The 27,542-nt window shown below is 45.4% G+C and overlaps 1 protein-coding gene across 1 annotated transcript; it reads right to left on the bottom strand.

Annotated features, from left to right (window-relative positions):
* Positions 1-66: 66 nt before the first annotated feature.
* Positions 67-27,542, bottom strand: mfhas1 (multifunctional ROCO family signaling regulator 1). The gene is made up of 3 exons (XM_021602807.3): positions 23,596-27,542; positions 1,474-1,816; positions 67-1,273 (listed from the first exon to the last, which is right to left on the bottom strand). The coding sequence occupies exons 1-2, from the start codon at positions 26,549-26,551 to the stop codon at positions 1,686-1,688; spliced, it is 3,087 nt and encodes a 1,028-aa protein (XP_021458482.1). The 5' UTR covers positions 26,552-27,542; the 3' UTR covers positions 67-1,273; positions 1,474-1,685.

The raw sequence follows: 27,542 nt of genomic DNA, 5'->3' as shown, positions 1-27,542 counted from the left end.
CTTTCCCATAAAGATGTATAATCAGTATTAGTGTGTAGAGAAAGACAAATGAAAAAGACAACGTGGTCATATTTAAACCAGTAGTTGGTTTATTTTGTATTTGGTGCTTTTTACGTTGTGCTGTGAGACAGTTTGACCTGCTACTTATAAAAGTGTGCGTAGCCTACACTCTCACAATGGCTAAGTGAGGCCATGCACAACGTTGCACTGCAAATAATGTTGAAAGGGGGTGGTGACAACTGAAGTCAATATACAAAAATAAAGATATTATATACAAAAGTTATAAACTTTTTTCTTGCATGTTTTAAACATATTGCAGTATCTCCCCCATACCAGTGAAGACCATCTTGAAATAAATTCCTCTATTCCAACACGACCAAAGAAGGTGCTGTGAAGACTTCAGACTCAATACCTACAGACATCTTTTTCTGTTTCCTTTAGAGAACATGATCATCTTTTATTTACATACAATGATCATTTTTGAACGAGTCTAAAGTGAAACTGAGTACTTTTCTTGCTAAAGCTGAAATGGCAAATCACGAATACATCACACCATAGTCAGGATATGCTACAAAGAAACAAGTACAGCTGAAGTGGGATTTCCTTGGCATAAACACAGTCCACTGACCTCACATAATATGTCTTTCCAGCATTTACTTCATATGATACATCTGCCCCTTTGCAAGCTAAAGCAAAGGTCAAGGTCCGTACATGGGTAACGTGTGTTGTGTTCTTTAAGAGTAGGTGGTGTTCATGTGTTTGGCTATACAAGGCTGTATTTGGTTTACAGACATAGAAACAGACAGGCAGATAGACCCCACAACTGTCAGTCATAGATTGATATAGTAGGAGGTTCAGTCAGTTCTCTTTTCTATGTTCTTCAAATCACAGCCTTTACACGTGGACACGTGGAAAATGAGCATTAAAAATGAGCATTACGGGAAATTAGAATGGGGTAGCAGTCCAGCCAAGCGGTTTCCAACATTTCATGACTCCACTAAGTAGTAAAGTCTTCCGTCCAAGTCTTTGCCCACTCATCTCTCGATTGTTTAATTGATAGTTGATACGGTGGATTTCCTGTGTTTCGTCTTGGTTAGGTTATAGGCAGAGGTTTGTCATAGATCTGGAGGGCAGCGTGGAGTAAGAGAGTTGGAAAAGACACTGCTTGCTGATGGGTCTTAAAAACGACCAAGGTGAAGGTTTGCTTTCAGCCAAAGTCCTGTAATATGGCCTTTGTCATCATAGCGAGGCAGTGTAAGAACAGTTGGATAACCTGCAAATAAAAAAATACAAAGAATATAACATACTCTTACTTACATACTTTGTCATTTGTAGTACAGCTTCACTATCATCAATTTTATCAGGTATATTCAATTATAGGTTAGATGTCGATCCATTTACACAGTATATAGAAGCTTCTAAGCATCGAACCCTCTAGTTACCAACCTATGACCCTTTCTGGAAGATACTTACAGTTATCAGCTCTACTGCATCCAGCTGACGGTGCATATCTCTGTGACCTTGCATGGCTGTGTGTCCAGTCTGGCTGCTGCCTGGGTGGGTTGAGGGGATTCCGAGGGAGAGCTGGGTTGTGGGGTTCAGACTCAGGTGTGCAGCAGGTGTTGGCTAGAGAGTCGGGCGTGAGGGTACAGTCAGACAGGACAGTAGAGGCCAGGCCTCGTGGCTCATTTGAGACAGGGGCTGACCACAGTGGGCGTAGGTGGGTAAACCAGCGCCACGTCAACCCGCTCCAAACCATTCTTTGGGCAGATTATCTCAGTCAGCCCCTCAGGGCGCGGCTGGCTTAGAAGCTCACCTAAGAAAGAGCAAGACAGGGGGAGAGTTAGTTTAAAAATAATACTCAAATTATCCAACCGACAGAGATTATTTATCCAATGATATCAGGATATAGTGGATTTTGTACAGGATCCAAAATCAATGTTTTGCCAAGATTTGAGCTGTAACAAAATAGTTCTCTATTTGTCCACTAGATGGCAATTTCACTGCATTACCACTGATTGCCAGAGCCTGCTACAGAGAAAAATAACTGCATGTTCATTTCCCTTGAGACCTCTGTGGAGTGGAGGGCTCCAACAGGCTTTGTTTAATAGCTGCAGATCCCCTCGTATTCAAAGGGTGTGTCCTCGTCAGCAAAATCACAAGGTACTAGCAGTTTGTTGGGGAATGTATGTTAGTGAGAGAAAGAGCTTGTGCGTGGATGCCTGCGTGTGTTTGAATATGCGCGTGCATGTGAACGTGCATGGGTGTTTATCACCACATGTTCTGTAACCAAGGCCATTTCCTGACTATCAGCACAGAACAGGCTGTACGTCACATGTTATGGCCTTCTAATTATGGGGAAAACAAAAATGCCCCATTTGCCTCACTAACAGGCCATCTGCAGGCCTTTTAACCACTGTGTTGTGTGAATGCGAATGTACAGAAAAACATGCCTGAACTTCATTCTCTATCCAGGATAGTCGATTTACTCGTCATCTTCTAGAAAACTAAACCTTAATTATTGCCCTTAAAGCCTTAGTTGGTTTGAGTGGAAGGATCTATGCAGAACATTTTTGAAAGACCTCTTCTTTCCGTTTTCAGACACAATAGCAGGAAACAGAGCAGGTGCAGCACGAACAGAATCAGAAAGGCAGCTAAAAAGGTGAAAACAAACATCCCAAGTCTCCTTCATTCTCTGCTGCATCCTTAATGGTTCTAAAAGAAGTCCTGTGTGGCACAGCCAGGGTTCCTCCAAACACTGTCAGCCAGTTCGCAACTGACAGGGCATGTTGGGATGCTGTGCGTAGGTCTGTTTGTGATGATGGCGGGGTATCGGTCCGATTGAGGCAGGCAGAAACAATGAGTTGTTACATCATCCGTCACGGAATAAGATTACGGTCATCCTGCCTGGCTGGCCGCCTCTGACAGTAATGCAGTGCAGCACGGGACTACACCCATCAGACAGTGAGTGGGTTTAGTACATGCTCTGTCTGTACACAGACAGCCTGACCACGCACTGCTACTATAGCCAACTGGATAATGTACTCACATAGTGCTTGGAAGTCCATGAGACGAACAGTGGTTAAATCCCATCAGTAATACAATGTCACTACGTTCTCTATCATTAATGGTTTTATTATAAAATCTCTGTTGTGTGATAACCCCAATCAATATGTTAGGGTGGGTGGGTGGGTGGGGGGGGGGGGGGGGGGGGGATGTTGCATGCTACTTTGACAGAATCATTTATACTCACTGACGTGTACCATGCTCAGAGCTCACATGATTTGAATGGTTTAGCTGTAAGAATGGATTAGGCCCGATGATCCTTTTCCTTGGTTAAATAATGATGCACCCCTCTTGTTTGTCTTTGTTAGACTGCCTAGATAGCTCACTAATATTGTACTACCCCATCACCGGCAGGGTCTGATCTGGGCTTATCTGCTACACAAACAGATTGACCTGGTTTTACTATCTGCACCTCATATCGTCATCAACACTGTTCAGATCCAGTATGGTCTCCGAGGCTGTGTCTGTGTGACCATGACTGTCACCATGCTGTAAAACTAAAACCTTCATAGCAACCCTATCCAAAAGCCAATTTGGGTTTTTTTTGTTACCAAGGATATGGCAAAAAATATATAGTTTGTTACCATGGTTGATATTTGCTCTGGTCTTGGTATGTCTGATCATTTCAAGCACTGTTCATTTCTCAGCGTGTCTTAGTCCTGAAACAATTTAGTTCACACAGATTTTCTTCCCTACACTCAACACAATGTATAGGATTCATCTCAATGCCTGTTCTTCCCTCTGGGTGTGTAAGGCCTATCTAATAGCCTGTCCTTAGCAGCACTTAACCCATTGATTTTCTCTTCTCATCAGGACAAAGCAGGGGGTCCAACTAGCATGCTGGAGTCATTTAGCACCGGAAACAGACAGACTGGAATAAAAAGGTTAAAGTCATGGTATTTTTTGTCCTGGTTAAAAAGGTGTGATTTTTACAGTATTGTGCTTGTAGTGCTGCTGTTCACTGCAATACAGTCGGAATGTATAACATCACAGTGTTGCTATATACAGGACGTCCTGACATGTGATGTATTAGTGGTTCATTCCTGAGAATGTTGCCGGCACCAGATCTCGCTGTGTGGAAACAGTGGGGAGTCTGTTACAGGAAGCATACGTGCTGAATCACACAGCCAGTTAGTCATCTCTGCCGCTCCCCTCATCTGGGTCAGAGAGTCAGACAGAGGACAGTAAAGAAACGCTCACTCCAGTCTCACCTCCTTCACTGCTCACTGGGTGAAGGCTAGTTATACAGTGTGCAGATGGACAGAGGACTCTGTTGGCCCTGACATCAATGACTAGGAATGTGCTATTCACCTCCACTCCCCCCTACTCACAATTGCATCAGCAAGCAGGTAGGATAATGAGCATGTACATTCCTGTGCTGCTGCCCTGCTCTACTAGGCTTGATCTTCTGCCAGGCTGTCCACTTCTGCTCTTTTTCTCTCCACTGAACTCTACCACCATAAAAGGAAAACTGCTATTTCTCCAGGCTTGCTAGAAGAAAAGAAAAAAATATTTATATATTTTCCTGTTTCCAAGAATGTCCCAGTAGGATGCTGGATGTGTTTGGAAAAACACAGGAGGAGTCTAGCTGAGAATGTCCACGTCTGGTCTTTTCACAATGGACTCAGTCCTTCGCTTCCACTTCCCCTTTTTTCCCGGCTTTGGGCATCATTGGAAAGAGAGGGAGAGGGGCGAAGAGGGGTTGGCGGGGTCGTAGAAGGGGGTTCATTTCAAAGAAGGCTATTGACAATGATCGATAACAACACACACTCAAGAGGGGTGGAGGGGCATATGAACACATGAAAGGGCCTGGTTTCGGAGGGTGTCGGACTCAATTACTTTCTCGTTCATACATCTTTCTCTGTACACAATGTTTCTGTAGGAAGATCAAATGGGCCATTTGTAGTCAGCCCCCATCCCCCGCAAAGGGAATGACCCTCAGCATCCAATCAAGACTGATTTTACAGGCCTTGTCCCTCCTCCATTCTGTCACCACATCAACATTTCCCCAAGTTTCAATCATCATCTTCTTACACACTAATTTCCTCTTACTCATCAAGTGACATCATTCATTATACAACAAAAAGGAGGGGTTCCTCCCTCTTTCCACATCTGCCACGCTCCACACTGGTAGATGAGAACTCACACTGGGGTTTGAGGAGATCGATAAAAAGCCAGAGTTCTTCACAGCTGTTCTAACAAAAACAAAGGCAACGCCACCGAGAAGAGGCGACTTTCCCTCGCGGACTGAGTAACAGCCAATGCCGTGACAAAGCTTGCAGTGTGCCCAGGTCTAAAGCAAACAGGGCGGGCAGTTAGCTGCCTTCTGCCCAGTATCCACACTCACCCTCAGGGGGTCGGTAGAAACTGGAAGCACCCAGTTCAGGGGGAAAGGAGAGGTGAAGCCTGAAAACCCGATGCATGCGGGTTCTGACGACCCGACTCAGGCATTTATGTTACGCCTGCTACATTAGGTTACTCCATATTAATGAAGGGTAAAGAGAGAGGAGAACTTCTCTTCCCTCATTGGCCTATTCAGAGCTAACACAACCGCCATGGAATACATACACTACACCAAACAGAAGAACACACACAGGACAAACACAGTGAGCATGTCATAGCCATATTGATAATCACCTTTAGGGATAAACAGGGCAGAGGGGGGATTGGACAAAGCACAAAAGATCATATTTGTTTTCAATACTAGAAATCAGCTTAGGTCACAGAAAAGGGGTTTTAGAAACCAATTCCACAGTTTAATCCCCAACCCCAAGGATGATGGTCCTCGTGATAGCATCTACACATGTCCCAGCCCCACCCGTCTACTGCAGCATTACATTATTATGCTCTTGGAGCATATCCACACAAAGGGTAACAGAACAACACTACCAACCTCCTATCAGCCTACAGCCTGCCACTGCCCGCCCCTTTCACAAAACAACATGCCCCACAGGTCTAGCCTTCTAGATGTATAACTAATGTCTGTGTGTGTGTATGTGTGTGTGTTGTGCACACAAAGATACCACTGAGACTCAAGTGGATTGAAACAGGGAGGAAGCACCAGCCTCTCTGAGGCAGGGGGACAAAGGAGGGCAGTGGCTGTATTCAAGCTTACACCCCTGCAGCTTTAGTCCTGTTGGGGTGGGGGTGGGGGGGCTGTGTGGACACAATGGCACTACAACTGGGAGGGGCTGTGTGTGAGAGTTCCTGGAACCCCCGCCGCTGTATCCACACTCACCATCATTAGCATGCACACACACCAGAGGAGGATTTCCAACAGCTCCCGGGCTCTAATTAGTCACACGGGACTGACTGCAGTTCTGTTGACACAGCCAGAATAATCGGACAGAGAATCGACCTACACACTGAATTCGCCACGTCACGTGTAACTTAAAAAACATATGGTTTATCTGAGAAAGGCGCCGGAGGAGATGGCTGCCATTTTACGCTCCCCTAACCAACTGTGAATGTTTTTTCACGTTATTTGTAACTTATTTTATACATAATGTTTCTGCCACCGTCTCTTATAACCGAAAAGAGCTTCTAGATATCAGGACTGCGATTACTCATCCCATACTGGAAGATATATATTTTTTTTCCTTCAACGAGTCTGACACGAAGGATTTACTCCAGACACCTGAAAAGGCCCTCATCCCCGTCATTCACAGGAGAAAGACACGGAGATATCAGGGTCTGGGTTCCGTAAGGATCCGATGGCAAGAGGGTAATCTGCCTTTACCATCAATCCTATTAGTCAACATGAATAACATACAGCTGAATACGACATGAATAACATACATAACATAAAGCTGTCGGGTTGTACACTGTTTCGGTAGGATTGAACAGCCGCCTCTGGTATGACAAAGGGGTGGCAGTCTATGCATATTTGTAAACAACAGCTGGTGCATGAAATTTAAGGAAGTCTCGAGGTTTTGCTCGCCTGAGGTAGAGTATCTCATGATAAGCTGTAGACCACACTATTTACCAAGACGTTTTCATTATATTCTTCGTAGCTGTCTATTTACCACCACAAACCGATGCTGGCACTAAGACCGCACTCAATGAGCTGTATAAAGCCATAAGCAAACAAGAAAATGCTCATCCAGAGGGGGTGATCCTAGAGGCCGGGGACTTTAATGCAGGGAAACTTAAATCCGTTTCGCCTAATTTCTACCAGCATGTTACATGTGCAACCAGTCGGGAAAAACACCTTTACTCCACACACAGAGACATGTACAAAGCTCTCTCTCGCCCTCCATTTGTAAAATCTGACCATATTTCTATCCTCCCAATTCCTGCTTACAAGCAAAGACTAAACAGGAAGCACCAGTGACTAGATCAATAAAAAAAATGGTCAGATGAAGCAGATGCTAAGCAAAGCGAAGCGAAGCAAAGCGTCAATGCAGGACTAAGATTGAATTGTACTACACTGGCTCCGGTGCTCGTCGGATGTGGAAGGGTTTGCAAACTATTACAGACTACAAAGGGAATCACAGCCGTGAGCTGCCCAGTGACATGAGCCTACCAGAGGAGCTAAATTACTTCTACGCTCGCTTCAAGGCAAGTAACACAAACATGCATGAAAGCATCAGCTGTTCCAGACAACTGTGTAATCACGCTCTCCGTAGCCGGTGTGAATAAGACCTTTAAAACAGGTCAATATTCACAAGGCCGCAGTGCCAGATGGATTACCAGAATGAGTACTCTGAGCATGCGCTCACCTACTACTGGCAAATATCTCCACTGACATTTTCAACTTCTCCCTGTCCGAGTCTGTAATACCAACATGTTTCAAGCAGACCACCATAGTCCCTGTGCCCAAGAACACGAAGATAACCTGCCTAAATGACTACCGACCCATAGCACTCACATCTGTAGCCATGAAGTGCTTTGAAAGGCTTGTCATGGCTCATATCAACACCATTATCCCAGAAACCCTAGATCCACTCCAATTTGCATACCGCTCCAACAGATCCACAGTTGACGCAATCTCGATTGCACTCCACACTGCCCTTTCCCACCTGGACAAAAGGAACACCTATGTGAGAATGCTATTAGTTGCTTAGCGTTCAACACCATAGTGCCCTCAAAGCTCATCACTAAGCTAAGGACCCTGGGACTAAACACCTCCCCCTGCAACTGGATCCTGGACTTCCTGACGTGCCGTCCCCAGGTGGTAAGGGTAGGTAACACAACCGCCACGCTGATCCTCAACACGGGGGCCCCTCAGGGGTCTGTGCTCAGTCCCCTCCTGTACTCCTTGTTCACTCATGACTTCATGGCCAGGCAGGACTCCAACACCATCATTAAGTTTGCAGGTGACACAACAGTGGTACCGCAGTCTAGGTCCAAAAGGCTACTTGACAACTTCTACCCCCAAGCCATGACTCCTGAACATCTAATCAAATGTCTACACAGACTATTTGCATTGCACCCTCCTTTTACACTGCTGATACTCTGTTATTATCTATGCATAGTCACTTTAATAACTCTACCTACATGTACTGTACATATTACCTTAATAACCTCGACTAACCAGGGTAATTGATTTTATATGATTTTACAGAAATGAGTCAGACCTCCCAACACAATAACTGATGTGTTGTAAACCTACTGTATTTGAACTACGACCCACAAACACAAAGCTGAGATAATGGCAGAGCTACTACTGTAATGTTTGTGTTGTAATAATATCCTATTATAACTATCCAGTCCTGACATACCATTACGTTTTCACCAGCGCATCCAAGCAGAAACATGCTTCTGTCAAACTTTTTACAGTCAAATTTGGGTCAAGTATTTCCAGCTCTCCAGGTATGTACCTTAAGTGTTCATGGGACAAAAACATCTGTACCGTATGCGTGACTGGAATATAGTTGCTCAAACTATTTTCTATTTTCTGTCTAAATTCAGCTCACAGTTAGCCAACACTGATCATGAGGAGAGACATATTTTCAGAGGCAATCCCCACCAGGCCTAAATAATTGTGGTATTTTCAGTGTGATTTATCATGACAGAAGACGAGCCTCTCAACAACCTCAAATTAGTTCAGAAGATTTCCTTTCTTCAGCTGGAGTGTCCTCTGTCCTACAGTTCAACTGGCACACAAAAAGTTGAAGTCGGAAGTTTATATACACTTAGGTTGGAGTCATTAAAACTTGTTTTTCAACCACTCCACAAATTTCTTGTTAACAAACTATAGTTTTGGCAAGTCGGTTAGGACATCTACTTTGTGCATGACAAGTAATTTTTCCAACAATTGTTTACAGACCGTTTATTTCACTTATAATTTACTGTACCACAATTCCAGTGGGTCAGAAGTTTACATACACTAAGTTGACTGTGCCTTTAAACAGCTTGGAAAATTCCAGAAAATTATGTCATGGCTTTAGAAGCTTCTGTTAGGCTAATTGACATAATTTGAGTCAATTGGAGGTATACCTGTGGATGTATTTCAAGGCCTACCTTCAAACTTTGTGCCTCTTTGCTTGACATCAGGGGAAAATTAAAAGAAATCAGCCAAGAAGTTGTAGACCTCCACAAGTCTGGCTCATCCTTGGGAGCAATTTCCAAACGTCTGAAGGTACCATGTTCATTTGTACAAACTGTAGTACGCAAGTATAAACACCATGGGACCACGCAGCCATCATACCGCTCAGGAAGGAGACGCGTTCTGTCTCCAAGAGATGAACGCACTTTGGTGCAAAAAGTGAAAATCAATCCCAGAACAACAGCAAAGGACCTTGTGAAGATGCTGGAGGAAACAGGTACAAAAGTATCAATATCCACAGTAAAATGAGTCCTATATCGACATGCCCTGAAAGGCCGCTCAGCAAGGAAGAAGCCACTGCTCTAAAACCGCCATTAAAAAAGCCAGACTGCGGTTTGCAACTGCACATGGGGACAAAGATCATACTTTTTGGAGAAATGTCCTTTGGTCTGATGAAACAAAAATAGTACTGTTTGGCCATAATGACCATTGTTAGGTTTAGAGGAAAAATGGAGAGGCTTGCAAGCCGAAGAACACCATCCCAACCGTGAAGCACGGGGGGTGGCAGCATCACGTTGTGGGGGTGCTTTGCTGCAGGAGGGACTGGTGCACTTCACAAAATAGATGGCATCATGGGGAGGAAAATATTGTGGACGGATTGCAGCAACATCTCAAGACATCAGTCAGGAAGTTCAAGTTTGGTCACAAATGTCTCTACCATTGACCCCAAGCATACTTCCAAAGTTTTGGCAAAATGGCTTAAGGACAAAGTCAAGGTATTGGAGTGGCCATCAAAAAGCCCTGACCTCAATCCCATAGAAAATGTGTGGCCAGAACTGAAAAAGTGTGTGCGAGCAAGGAGGCCTACAAACCTGACTCAGTTACACCAGCTTTGTCAGGAGGAATGGGCCACAATTCACCCAACTTATTGTGGGAAGCTTGTGGAAGGCTACCTGAAACGTTTGACCCAAGTGAAACAATTTAAAGGCAATGCTACCAAATACTAATTGAGTGCATGTAAACGTCTGACCCACTGGGAATGTGATGAAAGATAAAAGCTGAAATAAATAACTCTCTCTACTATCATTCTGACATTTCACATTCTTAAAGTAAAGTGGTGATCCTAACTAACCTAAGACAAGGATTTTTACTAGGATTAAATGCCAGGAATTGTGAAAAACGGAGTTTAAATGTATTTGGCTAAGGTGTATGTAAACTTCTGACTTCAACTATATGTCCCTCATCAGCAGCCTACCATTTGACCCCTCACAGAGAACAGTGACTGAAATCTACACTAGCACAGGGAAAGAGAGCTCAGGTTGCCTGTACATAGTCCGATCAGTTCAGGTTCCTCCTGAGTAAAGACAGTGTGGCTCGTACAGTCAGGAACTCATGATGTTTGGATGCCAGAGTACTGGCATACTCTGACCTTTTGAGTTTCTACTAAACAGATCAGACATCTTGGACAGTAGACACAGCGCTCCGGTTGCCACCTGTGCAGCGTCAGACCAAGCGGTAGTGCCCAGGGCAGGCAGAGAGAGAGCAGTGAGTCAGTGGTAGACATAGGGCAGAGGCAGCTGCTCTGAGTTCAGATCCAGAGGCCAACAGCTCAGTCAGAGGATTAGCACCACAGTGTGTTAAAACAACAGTCAGGCCAAGCACGTCACATGAAGCAGCTGGTCAGGATCAACAAACATGGCCAGAGACAACTCACTCTGTCTCACTGACACAGACCGACATATAGCAGTGCTAAATATACTCAAACACACACACACACAAAATTCAGTTTTCCATGACACCCAAACACACACAGAGTCTAGCAGCCGTCTGGTGGTCAGATGCGTTTGAGTTAGGGCTGGGTGCGAATGAGATTTCCACATAGGCAGCTGTCTGCTCTGCCCAGTCTGTGCTGTGCAGGTGAGAAGGCCCAGGATGAGGCCCAAACAGAACGCCATTTAAAATGTCCCAATGAAAACCACATTCTTTCCACGTTAACACACATTTTGATCACCAGGGTCAGTCATTACCTTACACGTACTGCATAACAAGGGTTTTAAATCACTTAACGTTCTGTTGTTACTAGCCTATGTCTGTGACGTCTGGTGTGGAGCATAAACTTTGGTCTTGGTAGCCTCGGCCAAGACCTAACTCAGTCTCCACAACAACAAAAAAGCCTGCAATTTGATTGGCTTTGAGTGTTGAAGTGGCTTTCCTTGGCCAGCACATGTAAGTGTTCCAGTTTAAGTTGCTGCATCAATTTGGACCACCACCTCGATGAGATCATCATTTGTCTGATGAGGTAACTGACTGTTTATGAACAATGCACATTGCCAGAAAGTGGGGGGAGGATAATTACACATCAGAGTTTGCTGCTTGGCATTCTAGTCTAGTTCTAACAAACTCCATAAATCCAAAAGGAGGGAAATATTGACCAAATCATAAAATAGTTGCTCCTATCAGTTATTTAAAGCACTGCAGTCCGCTATAGAACAAGATGTGGGGTAAATCAAGCACTAGACACAAATGTAGAAACACTTAGCTGACTAGTCTGATAAGAGTCAGGGTTACACAGACAGATTGGAGACATGACTATCTCCCTCTATCTTAGAGGCAGCTTAACAAAGAGACAGGAAGATATCGTGACCAGTCTCTCAAACACGTTAAATTAGACTAATCCCTTTTGAACAGCGAGTGGCTCCTGCCTCCTGACACGGACAGGCCTACAGCCTGAGGAATGTGTGCCCTACTTCTCTGCCAGAGGAGATGGCACAAAAATAACCCATTCTGGCCATTCCACAGTGGGTTGCCTTGGAGACTGAGTTGGGCCTGCCTGGCAAACAGCAAGTAGGCCAGACGAGAATCTGGCAGTGTCAAAGGCAGCCTTCTGGGGTCCTTTAGGATGAAGAGGTGAAGACGGGAGAACCAGCCAGCAGCACTGTGGTTAAAGTGGAGCTTAATCCTGGCAGGCAGAGAAGAGATTTTAATCACAGCGGCATTATCCTGCACATGAACACATCTGCACTAAAGAGAGAGGAGGCAGTAACATAAGAGCCTGTCTGCACTATCATAGCCAGGGTAGCAGCATAGTGCAGACAGGCTCCCATCATAGCCAGGGTAGCAGCATAGTGCAGACAGGCTCTTATAACCAGGGCAGGATATGGAATAACTACTAGCAGACCATTATATTCTCCCCTGTATATTGTGTGCACAGAGACAGCTGCTGCTCATCTGTTCAGACAGTGGTGTGTGCATGCCCGAGCGAATGTGTGTGTGTGCGTGCTGCAGGGACAGATGTTAACATCTGGTGCATAATGAGATGATCACCCTGATGCAGCACAGCAGTCAAAAACAGCCCCAGCCCCACTGCCCTCCTCTTCCTTTGACAGTGAAGCTGTCCAATCACATTATCAGCCCACTCACACTGATGGGCCTGGCTGGTGGGGATTTAGGGCTAAGGCCCTAAATCACAATCATGTTCATTTTGAATGAGACAATCCTTGGGCTTAGCTAAAGGAACGCTAATATAGAGTAATGCATATTAAACGGATATCCGTTTTAAAACAACGTGTGCTGTATATCGGGTTGTTGTAGCAAGGTCATATACGCAAACAAGAAAATGACTAAATATGGGTTTAATGGTAACACCTGGCGACTGTATAACGCAGGAAAATACACCATGTGATGTGAGGCAAATATGCCTCAGTCTGCCCCAGGAAAATTGGAGAGAGAGCAGGAGAGACAAATATATTATATATATATGTATATATTCCCTACAGCAAAAATTCTTGCAATTATTGTCCACTCGAGCAAAAAAAAATAAAAAATCCTGTGTGTAAATGTCTTTCATAAAATCTGTCACATTCAAATGTAGCCCTTATCAAAACACTGAAAATGGACACATCCAGTATCCTCTTAAAAATCAGCTTGAGCATGGATATATTAAATTACACGGTAATATCACAACATGAGAGAACCAGATACAGTTGAAGTTGGAAGTTTACATAGGTTGGGGTTAGGTCCACAAATTTCTTGTTAACAAACTATAGTTTTGGTGAGTCGGTTAAGACATCTACTTTGTGCATGACACAAGTAATCTTTCCAACAATTGTATCACAATTGCATCACAATTCCAGTGGGTCAGAAGTTTACATACACTAAGTTGACTGTGCCTTTACATAGCTTGGAAAATTCCAGAAAATTATGTCATGACTTTAGAAGCATCTGATAGGCTAATTGACATCATTTGAGTCAATTGGGAGGTGTACCTGTGGATGTACCTTCAAACTCAGTGCCTCTTTGCTTGACATCATGGGAAAATCAAAAGAAAATCAGCCAAGACCTCAGAAAAAAAAATTGTAGTGTAGACCTCCACAAGTCTGGTTCATCCTTGGGAGCAATTTCCAAATGCCTGAAGGTACAACGTTCATCTGTACAAACAATAGTACGCAAGTATAAACACCATGGGACCAGCCGTCATACCGCTCAGGAAGGAGACGCGTTATGTCTTCCAAAGTTGTGGCAAAATGGCTTAAGGACAACAAAGTCAAGGTATTGGAGTGGCCATCACAAAGTCCTGACCTCAAACCCATAGATAATTTGTGGGCAGAACTGAAAATCGTGTGCGAGCAAGGAGGCTTACAAACCTGACTCTGTTACACCAGCTCTGTCAGGAGGAATGGGCCAAAATTCACCCAACTTATTGTGGGAACCTACCCGAAACGTTTGACACAAACAATTTAAAGGCAATGCTACCAAATACTAATTGAGTGTATAAACTTCTGACCTACTGGGAATCCGATGAAAGAAATAGAAGCTGAAATAAATCATTCTCTCTGCTATTATTCTGACATTTCACATTCTTAAAATAAAGTGGGGATCCTAACTGAACTATGACAGGGAATTTTTACCAGGATTAAGTGTCAGGAATTGTGAAAAAATGAGTTTAAATGTATTTGGCTAAGGTGTATGTAAACGTCTGACTTCAACTGTATATGTCCACCAATGGTGAAAATAAACCCAGAGTAGAACCAACAAGAGGGGCTCCTAAAATAGCTGTCCATTCCTTGGGGCAGGATGCTGCTGAACATTGTATTAATTAGCAGCTAACAGTAATAGCTAGGTTATCATGGTCATTAAAACAGACAGCCTGATCATCACATTCTCCCCCCCCCCCCCCCATCATTCATCATTCCTCAGGCGGAGCTGAGTAATTGGCAGCTGGCAAGGCAATCTGCCAGGAACTGAACTGATCTGAGGACAGGTTCATTCTCCGTGTTAGCATGGTTCAATTACCAGCCAGGGGGCCCCTATTGATTTTGTTAGCCTGACTTCGATATCATATTTAAAACTGCAAACATTTCTATCCACCCTACGGCAAAATGTGTAGAACTGCAGGAAATAAGCTGTAAACCAAACATTTCTCTACATCCCATGGCAAAATATGTGGAATTGCAAAAAACTCTAAAACAAACCCCAAAATATCTGTGCTGTCAAGAGGGGGGAGGTCACTAAAATGTTTTGCTTGCAGTGGGGGGAGGGGGTTGTGGATAGGCTAACCCGTGAGCAACTGCGGCCCCTCATCATCAGTTCAGATTTTCTTATGGCTCCCAGCCCCATCAAAGTGGTCTATCCCTGGCCTAGAGAAACATTGTGCTCATGCTTCATCCAGGACGTGAACTGTCCGACGGTGACCAAAACAGCCCATTTCCACCATTGCTATCAGCTCTAGACCTCTGACCACGTCAAAGGAGTGTGCGCTGACCGGAAGAAAAGCCTGAAAGCCTGAATGTGAAGAACTATAAATGAGAGTGCCCTAATTTTATTTCCAGACAGCATTTCCCTTTCAAGGCAGACAATGGCCTGCCAAATGGAGAATTGTATTTTATTTTTTTAACTCTGCTCCCTTCTAGGAAACTACAAGTTTGAGCCTTGATGGCTTTGGTCAACACATTCGGGATTTTGACTGATGCTAGTGGGGAAAAGGGGAAAGCTATAGCTGAAAAGGGTTTGATATACATCATCACCACAAAACGAGGGCTGGCAACCAGGCTTGCAAAACCCATACATGCAGCATGCAGCAACAAAACCTGAACAGCCGGTTGTTGGGGGCTCGGTGGAGGCCAGGTGACCATTGACTCTGTGTTCTCTGTGTTCCCACAGGATAGAAGCGATGAACCCATCCAAACCCGACAGCCACTGTCTGTCACATGTCTAAGAGATAATACAGTGGACAGGCTTACTGCACACAACTCCAGTTGGGCAGCCAACTGGTGACATAACAGGATTTGACGTCCTCTCAGAGATTACTAGGCTGCGTTGAGGACAGATTTCATACAGCCCCAATACATTTTAAAAAACAAGCTGGTGATATGGAAAACAACATTTAGAGCAGACCAAACCATTCAAAACACACAGCAACTCTGAAAAAACGAATTTAGCTCACTGGTGTCTTATCCACCTAAGTGTAGTTAGTGTGTGGTAGAGAGTGCACAGGTAGGTGCAGACAGGAGTAATTCCTCAGAATACAGCGAGAATTAGAATTCACAGGTAGAAAATAAAACCATGTCAGCATGAGCTGTACAGGAAGACAATCATAGGTAGGCCTATTTAACTTTATGGTCAGGTCATCAGAGGGTCACATCTAACGTGAGATATCCAGAAGACCATTTCCCATGTGATGTCCACAGAGTTAAAAACAAAACACCCTTTAGGCTAACCTTCTTTCAGGTCAACAGCTCATTCACGTCCCCAACACAGACACACACGAACATACACAACCGAGAAGAACACTTTAGGCTAACTGTACTGAACAGACAGACAATTCAGAAGGCCACAACAGCACATCAGTCAGAGGGGCAATATGAGCTCTATCACTTTCACTTCCAGCCTTGTCCCTGAGCGCAAGACATCTGAACCTCTCCATTATAACAGAACCAGCAGGTTTCCTGCCACAATCACTAATATGATTACTCTCTCTCTGCATCAACAGTTGTGACTGGCCCACATTCACTAGATACAGCCACTCAGCAACAAGTCAGGCCCTTCAGCAGCTTAAGTTTGTATTAACCAATACACTGCATTTGTAGTTTAGTCTGTGCCTCTCAAGATCTCCAGTCTCTGAACAGTACCTGAAAACAGCTCTACTTTGGCTGTTAGATTTGGTCTCATTCTTCCAGAGTACCTTGTGCTTGGCTGTTACTGAGTTAACAATCATCACCAGCCTCTGAGTTTCCTCTTGACCCTGCTGTCAGTCCTTGGCCAAAGTGTCTAAGCTGCGTCATTTCCTAGCACTTCCACCAGTGGCATGTTTAAATGGGCAAAACACACACAGTCATAAACGGACAGAGAAGTTCCAGCCGAAGAGTTGCAAGAGACATGTTTTCAACTTTTTCCTCATTTAGACTTCATCGCCAATCCCTGTACTCCATTACTGGTAATGACAGCTCCATATTGCTAAAGATTTCAAGATGGTGGTTTGCTACATTTTTAAACAATGAACAATGAAACTTAGCCGATACTGCCACATCTTCTCTGTGATTCCTGTGACAGGTATCAATGTAGTGGCTCGTCTTACTTTCTTGTAAAGCCTTGGAGGCCTTTGGCTATATTTGGAGCACCCACCAGTTCTGTCTCTTGGGGTAAAGCGCAATAATTTATCTTAAGTTGGCCTAAGAATTTTCCAGATATTCCCCAGGGGATCTAAATAACATGTAAGGAGTCCAATTAAATTGACCGCCATGTGGTGAGAAAACAATACTTGATTGTATGACTGATCTATGCACCTCCTTGATACAGTATATCCATGGTATACTGGGACAAAGAGGATATACTGCCTGTGCGACTATAATAACTAGCAAGCAGGGAGCCCTATGGGCACTTACGGCTCACCACTACTCATCCAATTCCTCAACAAGCAGCTAGCAGCTCGTCCACAGTGAAAAGTCAGTTTCCTTATTCACTAAAAAGTCAGAATGAAATTAAAATAATGTGGGAACATGTCCCAACAAATGTTCCAGTGAACTGAAATATCTTCATACCATCATTGCTGGGCAGGCAGCCTAAAGTTGTGAGCTTTCAGTCATCTCATGTCTTTCATTTTTAGAATACAAAAGAACGATGCAATTATACAGGAAAAACTGGGTAAAGTTCAATGTAACTACTATACCTCTAAAGGTATGGGTGGATGAGGCTGTGAGGAGCTTGAGGGTAAGTGAAATGATGAATGCGTTTGTTCGTGTGTCTGTGTGATTGTGTTTCTGTGATAATCTAACCAACTCAGCTTTGCCTTCTTGGCCAGTCCCCTGCATGGCCATTATCACTAGCAGCCTGATCCGAGCAGATCCCCTAACTGGATTAGAGGGGTTTGCCCAGTAGTACAGAGTCAAGTTGGGCTTGAGGATCCACACAGAGAGGGAAAGTGCTGGAGGGCTCGCCTTCGACACTAAGAATCAAAGCCGGCTTTGGACACCACTCCCTAGATCTCTGTCCTTCAACAACAGATACTTTGTTCATTACAGCTCAGCCTTCCAACACCACAGTACCCTCCAAGCTCATCATTAAGTTCGGGCCCTGGGTTTAAACTGTGCCCTGTGAAACTGGGTCCTGGACTTTCTAACGGGCCTCCCCCAGGTGAAGGTAGGAAACAACACCTCCACTACGCTGATCCTCAACACTGAGGCCCCACAAGTGTGCGTGCTCAGCCCCCTCCTGTACTCCGTTCACCCATGACTGTGTGGCCATGCACGCCTCCAACTCAAACATCAAGTTTGCAGATGACACAACAGTAGTAGATCTGATTACCAAAATATGACGAGACAGCCTACATGGAGGAGGTGAGGGCCCTGGTGGAGTGGTGCCAGGAAAATAACCTCTCCCTCAACGTCAACAAAAGAGCTGATCCTTGACTTCAGGAAACAGCAGAGGGAGCACGCCCCCATCCACTTGGACGGGACCACAGTGGAGAAGGTGAAAAGCTTCAAGTTCCTCACTGACAATCTGAAAATGGTCCACACACACAGACAGTGTGGTGAAGGCGCAATAGCGCCTCTTCAACATTAGGAGGCTGAAGAAATTCAGCTTGGACCCTCAAACTTTTACAGATGCACAAATCGAGAGCATCCTGTCAGGTTGGATCACTGCCTGGTATGGTAACTGCACGGCCCACAAGCGCAGAGCTCTCCAGAGGGTGGTGCGGTCTGCCCAACGCATCACCAGGGGCACACTGCCTGCCCTCCATGACACCTACAGCACCTGATGTCACAGGAAGGCCAAAAAGATCATCAAGGACAGGCCCAAGCCACAGCCTGTTCAACCCACTAGCATCCAGAAGGCAAGGCCAGTACAGGTGCATCAAAGCTGGGACAGAGAGACTGAAAAACAGCTTCTATCTCAAGGTCATCGGACTGTTAAATAGCCATCACTAAATCGGCCTCCACCCAGTATCCTGCCCTGAACTTAATCACTGTCACTAGCCGGCTACCACCCGGTTACTCAAACCTGCACCTTAGAGGCCGATGCCCTACGTACATAGACATGGAGTCACTGGTCACATTAATGTTTACATACTGTTTTACTCATTTCATATGTATTCTAGGCAATGCCACTCCGACATTGCGCATCCTAATATTTATATATTTCTTCATTCCATTGTTTTACTTGAGATTTATGTATTGTTGGGAATTGTTATATACTACTGCACTATTGGAGTTAGGAAGACAAGCATAACAGAGACCCTGGGTTCGCGCCTAGGCTCTGTCGCAACCGGCCACGACCGGGAGGTCCGTGGGGCGACGCACAATTGGCCTAGCGTCGTCAGGGTTAGGGAGGGCTTGGCCGGTAGGGATATCCTTGTCTCATCGTGCACCAGCGACTCCTGTGGCGGGCCGGGCACAGTTCGCGCTAACCAAGGTCGCCAGGTGCACTGTGTTTCCTCCGACACATTGGTGCGGCTGTCTTCCGGGTTGGATGCACACACTGTGTTAAGAAGCAGTGCGGCTTGGTTGGGTTGTGTTTCGGAGGACGCATGACTTTCGACCTTCGTCTCTCCCGAGCCCGTATGGGAGTTGTAGCGATGAGACGAGATAGTAGCTACTAACAATTGGATACCACGAAATTGGGGAGAAAAGGGGGGTAAAAAAATTCAAATAAAATGTTTAAAAATTTTAAAAGGAAGACAAGCATTTTGCTACATCCGCAATAACATCCGCTAAATATTTGGATGTGACCAATCAAATTTGATTTGAAAAGAGCAGATGTACACAAAATACTATCCTTTTCCTTTGAACTTGTATGATGGGCACGAATGATCTGTGAGATAAGGCATCTTGGTAAGCACCTGAAATAAATCTATTGGACTTAGCAGCTTGGAATGTAAATTGCACCAAGCATGTTTCAAAGTTCACATGTTGACAGACAGATATATAGGCCAGTAGGTTTATTTGTTGTGCTGTTACTGTACTACAATTCACAGGGTAGGCACTGGGCAGGGGTGAAGGTTGCTACACGAGGTACAGCAAAGTACAGGAGAAGGGCAGACCCTGGGCGCCCAGCCAGAGATCATGCTCTGGTTTCTCACACATCTTCCACTCAGGGTCGACTGACGGCAGCTTGGATGTCTGCACAAACACACTTTGAGACGATTTTCAGGAACTTGTACTGTACCCCCGCAAAAAAAAAACTCAAGAGGTCAATAAGAGTTCCACCAAAATGAGGGCTATTTGAACAGTATTTTAAAACACCATTTGTGTGGTCAGGAGTGAGTGGGCACATCAATTTTAAGGATAACCTGTGAAGGATCACATTCTTTCTGCTTACGACAAGTGTCATTATCTGTCAGATCAGCAGAAGGCAACAAACGACTCTGGATGTGTGTGGAAGAGGAAATAATTAACTGCACATTACTAATTACTCACTCACCACCCTCTGTCACTTTACACATACATTCAACACAAGCACAAACAGACTCACTTACACAAACACACACACACACAATACAAGGTTTGTGGGGTTGCATCGTGTATGGAGGAAATTGGTCTGCATTGCTGAGATTTTTTCCAGCCATATAAAGGCAGATCAGGTCATGAATAAAAAGGGGAGTGCATGCCTTTGTTTGATTCAGAGATGTCAGGCCGAAACAGGTAACGATTATTGCGATGGAGGTCGTCTCTCTAGATTCCACAGAAGAAAGATTATATTCAAGAGTCCTCCATGTTTAGTCTGCCGGAAAGAGAGGAGCCCCAACACTGAGTCAACAAGCTGCAGCAGACAAAAACATGGCCATATTAGGACATATGAAAAGCTGTGCAGCTAAATGGAAGAGGAACACAGGTTGTGGAAAAGGTAAAACATTTTCATTTCCACAGACACAAAGCAGGGGTAAAGGAACATTCTATAGGAGTTGAATCACCAATGTTTTTACAGGAGAGCAAACCTATAGCGACCATTGAGTTGCTCCAGTGAACACAACAAGAGGGCACATTCCCATGGAAACAGGCAGGTGCAGCTGAACAAAAGTCACCTGCAAAGTCACTACTTGAGTGAGTTGTTCAAGTTCAGCTATCGGCCAGTCTAAATGAAGAAGCGCACAGCTGGGGTTGGTCGGAAGAAGGCGACAGTGCACAGGGCTAAAGTTCCATTAATTGAATTCCAAATCACTAACCTACAACACATTACACCCCCCCCACCCCACCCACCCACCCACGCATACAAAACCATCTCCTCCCTTCCCTCCCACCCCATTCACTTTGTCAAAGTCTCCCAAGCATGATATCACATCCAGCCTTGCTTCAATAAATACCCAAGCAGAAAGACTAGCTTTGTGGTAGAGTAACTCTCACTCCTATCTAGCAGAAATTAGAACGACACTTGCAATGAAATGTGACATTTACACAAGCACGAAGCAGTCACCATCTAGTTACTAGTCAGTTAAATAAACTGTTGGTGTCTACAGGACAACATTAATCCCTATATGTTGTGCCTTCCCAAATGTGGCAAACTACAACAGTGCGTATGTTCCTCCTAGGTCTCTACTACAGTATATGACATCTAGTCTATCTGCCAGAGAAATGCCTTACTTCAATCTACCGGCCAGTTTATGTGCTAAGCTCCAGTGTATTAGTATAGCAGGCGCTGGTCTGTGTCCCGGCTCCCGTGTCAGTCAGACAGACGTGGCTCCGGAAGCCTAGGCATGCCAGTGAAACAGCTCTGAAAAAGCACGGTCTCACGTCTAATGATTCAAACCAGCAACGCCGCAGACGTGAACTAATCCACAAAAGACCGCCAAAGCCCTCCATGGGCCAGAGAGAGGGAGAGGTGGATGAGGGGATTGAAGCGTGAAAACAAGAGAGTGTGAGGAGCTGACACAGAGAGAAGAAAAGAGGGAGAAATAAAATTAGGGTAGGAGGGTCAGGGATTGGGGTAGCTACCCATCCAGCCAAGACCCAGCTGTCTGCTCAATTCAGGACCACACCTAATTTACGATATCAGCAATCCTGATTGGCGCATAGCTCCAGCACTACAGACTGCTTCAGCAGAAGATACAAACAAGATCTGCAGTATAAAAAGGCCCATTTAAAAGCACTATTTAAGAAAAGGGAAAGATATCAGTCTGGCAGATATTCTGTCATTCATAGGATCAGGAAAATGAGTAGGTGCTCTACTCTCATACAAAAGAGTGCACTCGAAGGAGGTAATACAATGACATCACAACAAAATCAATCTCATACTAGCAGCAGTAAGGAGACAATGTACTGTAGGCCTACACTTCTTCCCAATTAATGCATGAATAGGGAGACCTTTACTGATTTCGCCATTTGAGTTTACACTGGTCTACTGATGTCTGGATGGCATTGTGCATCATAACAAAAGAGCTGAGATTGGGCTTGCTCATGCTGTATGATCCATCTACTATGGTCACATTCCAAGAAAATAAAGGCACATTGTGTTGCCATGGCAACCCTCAGTCTACACCACCATGTCAGAACTTGTCCATGAGCTCAGCCAGAGGCCGAGAACAGACAGCTCTGAGGCCAATTTGTGTATCAGAGGTGGGGCTTGAGCCCCACGGAGCTGTTTCTCCCTCCCTCTTTTAGCTGAGCTAATGTCACCTACAGCGGCACTGTAGCCTTTGTGTAGCCTCCATCCCCCACGGACTGACTGACCTTAAACCTAATGAGTCATCCTCACACAAACACAGCAATAAACCCCTATTTCGATTGACTAGAGCACAAGAGCAGTGAATGAGTGTACAGAACAGCTTTCACTTTCTCACTCAAACCTCCAAAGTTTGCTTGACGCATTCATAATAGGTCAGACCATATTACTGTTGGGTAATTCCGCGGCGTGACGCTGACTCAAATCTGTTGTTATTAGCAGTTCATTATTCTCTTTCATCCATTCAAATGAATCCCAGGAGAGGAGTATGTCATAAAAAACACCTGTATCAGATGTCCCCTCCATGAGATATTTCCATAATGCCATGATGATCCTAAACCACTGGTAATTTTACACTTCCAGTTGCTCTCACCACATATAACCCCAATATTGTCATTAAAATAATGAAAATTAGGGTGGGGCAATGTAAACTACAAAGTCCTTTACACATCTTTGCTAAATTAGAAGTGTAACAATGAAAATGTGCCTACTTCTGGGAGGCTTGACAAGGGACTCGATAGAGAAAGAGAGGGATGTGATGGAGAAAGAGAGGGGTGTGATAGAGAAAGAGAGGGATGTGATAGAAAAAGAGAGGGATGTGATAGAAAAAGAGAGGGATGTGATAGAAAAAGAGAGGGATGTGATAGAAAAAGAGAGGGATGTGATAGAAAAAGAGAGGGATGTGATAGAAAAAGAGAGGGATGTGATAGAAAAAGAGAGGGATGTGAGAAAAAGAGAGGGATGTGATAGAAAAAGAGAGGGATCTGATAGAGAACGAGGGATGTGATAGAGAAAGAGAGGGATGTGATAGAGAAAGAGAGGGATGTGATAGAGAAAGAGCGGGACAGAGAATCAAAGAGTCAGAGAGTTAGAGGGGAAATCATATTTACCTGGGAAGGTGTGTGGGTTGGGTGACCCTCTTTTGAGGCACTTTGAACACAGAACATGAACAGTGTAGTAGAGCCCGGGCCACTCCTGCAGAAGGACATTCAGCTCCTCAACCAGTGGTGTTATCGCTTGCCAAGCAGTCCAGATATTTGGCAGGGAGGCATGGCTGGCTATGGACAGTGTCTCGGACTGCAGTCTGCCCTGAGCCGGACGGTAGCTGACTACCACAGGCACTTTACCACGATAGGCAAATATCTGGTGCCGCCCATCTGATCTCTGAACCACATGGCTGTTGATCTGCACACTGTAGCGTGCAAACAGTCCAGGTGGGAAGAGAAAGGGGAAGCTGTATTCGATCTTCAGCTGCTCCACAGAGAAGAACGGACTAGCAGCCACTGAGCTCCCGTTCACCCAGGCCTCGGCATGGGGCTCCTCATTGCTGACATAGCTTGGGAACTTGTACCAGACGGTGGCCCCGTTCAGAGGCTTGCTGCGGGGCTTGTTGATGCAGTAGCAGACCCCCATCTTCTCCAGCAGCTCCATGATGAGGTGGAGGTCCTGCTGGGTTTGGATGAGAGGTCTCAGGAGCAGCCGGATGACGTTGGAAGGCAGGAGGCCGTGGCTGAGGAAGCCCTCCACATGGTGCTGTAGATGGGTAGCCCGGAGGTTCTCTTCCTTCTCCCCCTCCGTAACCACACTGGCCCTCCTCTTGTCCCCCCTCTCCCCATCTGACAGTAGCCTCTCCAGCAGAGTGGACTCATCACTCTGGAAGAAGACATTGAGGATGGCGATGAAGCGTGGCAGGTTGTGGAAAACGTACTCTTTTAGTGTCTGACTGTCCTCGAAATAGAGTAGCTTCCCGCTCTCGTGCAGGTAGGACAGGGCACTCTGCAGGCGGTCCTCTGTGAGTCCTGCCTGGAGGCCCAAGCGGGCCGAGTCCCACCACGAGAGCCACAGGTCCTGGGGCTTAAAGTGCAATTCCTCTAGCATCTGCCAGGACTTGGGCAGCACACGGTGGAGGTTGGGGAAGATGTCCCTGTGGTCAGCCACTGACATGAGCTTCTCCCTCAGCCTCTGGATGTTCCTCTGGCTCTCCGTGCAGCTGACACACAGGACAGGGGACAGGAGCTGCAGCCTGTGGTTCAGCATGTACTGCAGCTGGGCTTTCTTCCGCCTCAGGTTCTTGTCTGTGACGCCGTAGAAGAGGATGTGAGGGCTGGAGGTGCGGATGTTGTAGCCCTGTTCCAGGGCCTGGTCCACCTGTTGGGCGAGGGTACGCAGGCAATGGCTGTCCCACTTCTCCTGCAGGGCAATCTGTCTGTGAATATCCAGGCTCTTCTCCTCCACCTCCATGTCTCCACACAGGTCTGTATGTGTGCCCACCATGCAGACCACAGCGTGGGGCACTTTGGCACTGAGGAGGTGGAGGAAGTACCCCACGTGGGCGTAAAAGCTCTTGGGCGAGTACGTTTTCAGATTCACAACAAGGATGTACAGAGCACCGGGTGAGAGAAAAAACGGTTTGACGAGGTCATAATTTGGCTTCCCTGACAGGTCATACACTAAAAATGTAAGACTGCGATCGGCGTCCGCTACCCAGTTAGTCACATCAATCCCTTTGTTCCCCTGAGCAGAGTTGGCATCCTGCTGCTCACTCACCACACTCTGTCTGAGCCTTGTTTTCCCAGCATTTTTCATTCCCATCAGGACCAGTTTTAATCTGGGCTTCACAGCAAGCTGGGAATGTGTGAGTTCCTTTTGATAGGCAGCGATGTAGGGGATTCCCTTCATACAGACCTCATAGGGAGGCTGGATGAGGGGGTTATCCTTCACCTTCCAAATGTTTACCTTGGAGAGTTTTCCAAAGTTATCTGGAAGTATGGCTATTTGATTACCCTGTAAAACAAGCTCTTCCAATCTCTCTAGCTCCACAATGGAGTCAGGCAGATAAGTAATCTTATTATTGTCCAACCAGAGGTTTGCCAGCCTATGCAACTGGCCTATCTCTTCTGGGACAAAAGACAGTCGATTTCTGCTCAGGTAAAGCTCGTCTAGTCCTGTGATGTTCAGGATAACCTGGGGAAACTCCTCAAACTCATTAGATGAAAGATTGACCATTTTAAGTCTCTGAAGGTTGCCAAAGGAACGAGGCAGAGCTGAGAGGTTGTTACTGTCCAGCATCAGGCTCTCCAGGTTGTGCAGCTGACAGAAGGTGTCAGGTAATGAGGAGATGTGAATGCTGCTGAGCCACAGGATCTTGATGAACTGCAGCTTCATGATGTCCCCTGGTAGACACGCAAACGTATTCCCAGAGCAGTCGAGCTCCTCCAGGTCACCGAAGGCAAGAATCTCCGGGGGACACTGGTCCAGGTTGTTGTGGTCGGCATCCAGAGTACGGAGCCTCTTGAGCTGTGAGAAGGACCTGGGGAAATCACGTATGTCATTGAAGCTTATGTCCAGCTCCTCCAAGCACTGCAGTGCCCCAATCTGTGACGGCAGGTACTGGATCTTGTTGTGACTGATGCAGAGCTTTTTCAGCCCCTTCAGCAGGCCTATATCCTCAGAGAAGTGGCTCAAGCAGTTGTGGCTCATGTCCAGCTCCACAAGTTGACCTAGTTCAAACACCACAAAAGGAACTGTGACAAATTTGTTCCTGCGGAGGATAAGGATACGCAGGTTTGTGAGGGTAGCCCCCAATCCTTCTGGTAGCTCGTGCAGCGAGTTATTGCCCAGATTGAGCACCTCTATCTCGTTTATATTTTCAGGTAGAATTATCCTCTCCCTGTCTTTGGAGCAGATAGTGAGCTGACGCAGGTTGCTTCGCAGCTTCCTAGAGCGGACAGCAGCATCTCTCCACAGCGTAGCCGTTTTGAGATTGTTCTCCTTGTCCTCCATGGCTTTGCAGACCGACCCCTCCTTGTTATCCTGGTCGCATGGTGGTCTAGGTGCTTGTTTCATCGTTTATTGTTCTTATCATCAACAATACAAACAACGGGGAAAACGACAGTAACTCCATTTCGAGTAGGAGCAAGAAACCATGCTTTTCAATCCTATCAAGACGATTGGACCTGGGCAGCAGCGCTTCACGCATCTTCTTTTATCTACGGCCGCGAACCACACAATGAAAAGGGAAACCTACCGCAATTTCAAGTCTATTTTAAAACCCATGCGTTTCGGCTGGTCCCTCCAGCGCATTATCTGGTATCGTAGCATCCAATCGCGTCCCTTATTCAAACAAACAATGCATTAAATCAAACAACGGGAACCGTCACTCCTTATGTCTCGCTAGTTGCTACTCTCTCTGTCCGTGTTCTCTCGTGAACTGCAGTCCTTCCTGCTCAGGGACGTGTGGAAAGAGCAACAACGCCTAGAACACACTGCGTCAGCTTTGAGCACACCTTCTTGGTTAAGTTATTGATTATATTGACCATGATGAGGGAAAGCTATTATTATTGCTTGGCAAGAAAAATAAAGGACTACGTATGTTTAATCCAGAGAAGACAACTGTTTTTCATTTTATTTAGATATATATTTCCCCACCAACTGATGAGTTGTAAAAGTTGAACTAATGATTCTATATTGCGCTCATTTCCCCCATAATTATTCTGGTCATAGATGGGATATAATATGCTTATAAGAAATACAGACCAAATAGTACCGAATTAAGTTTCTGGAAATGTATTTTGATCAAACACCACATTTAATGTCCCCCTTCCAAATGTATTTTTTAGTAGCAGACATTGAAACTTGCATGATGTAATGAGTTCAAGGCATCGTAAGGAAAGGTTCGTATGCAAGTATTTCACTTTAAAGTCTACACCAGTTGTATTCGGCGCATGTGATAAATAACATTTGATTTGATGTCTCATCGGGGGCAAATACAAAATACTGTACCACTTTCTCTTGGTATTCCTTGACGGGAAAATGCGTGTTCTTTGTACCGCGAGTT

This window comes from Oncorhynchus mykiss, chromosome 5, assembly GCF_057628025.1.
Source record: "Oncorhynchus mykiss isolate SJ-2025 chromosome 5, ASM5762802v1, whole genome shotgun sequence".
NCBI classification, from domain to species: domain Eukaryota; kingdom Metazoa; phylum Chordata; class Actinopteri; order Salmoniformes; family Salmonidae; genus Oncorhynchus; species Oncorhynchus mykiss.
The sequence above is the reverse complement of the archived record's forward strand: the minus strand, read 5'-3'. Positions and strand labels throughout refer to the sequence as shown.

Excerpts from the sequence above, each read along its gene's own strand:
- mfhas1 (XM_021602807.3), bottom strand. The coding sequence starts at position 26,551 with ATGAAACAAGCACCTAGACCACCATGCGACCAGGATAACAAGGAGGGG. Across the intron at positions 1,817-23,595 it reads CAACCCACACACCTTCCCAG|GTGAGCTTCTAAGCCAGCCG; the intron begins GTAAATATGATT and ends GCTCTTTCTTAG.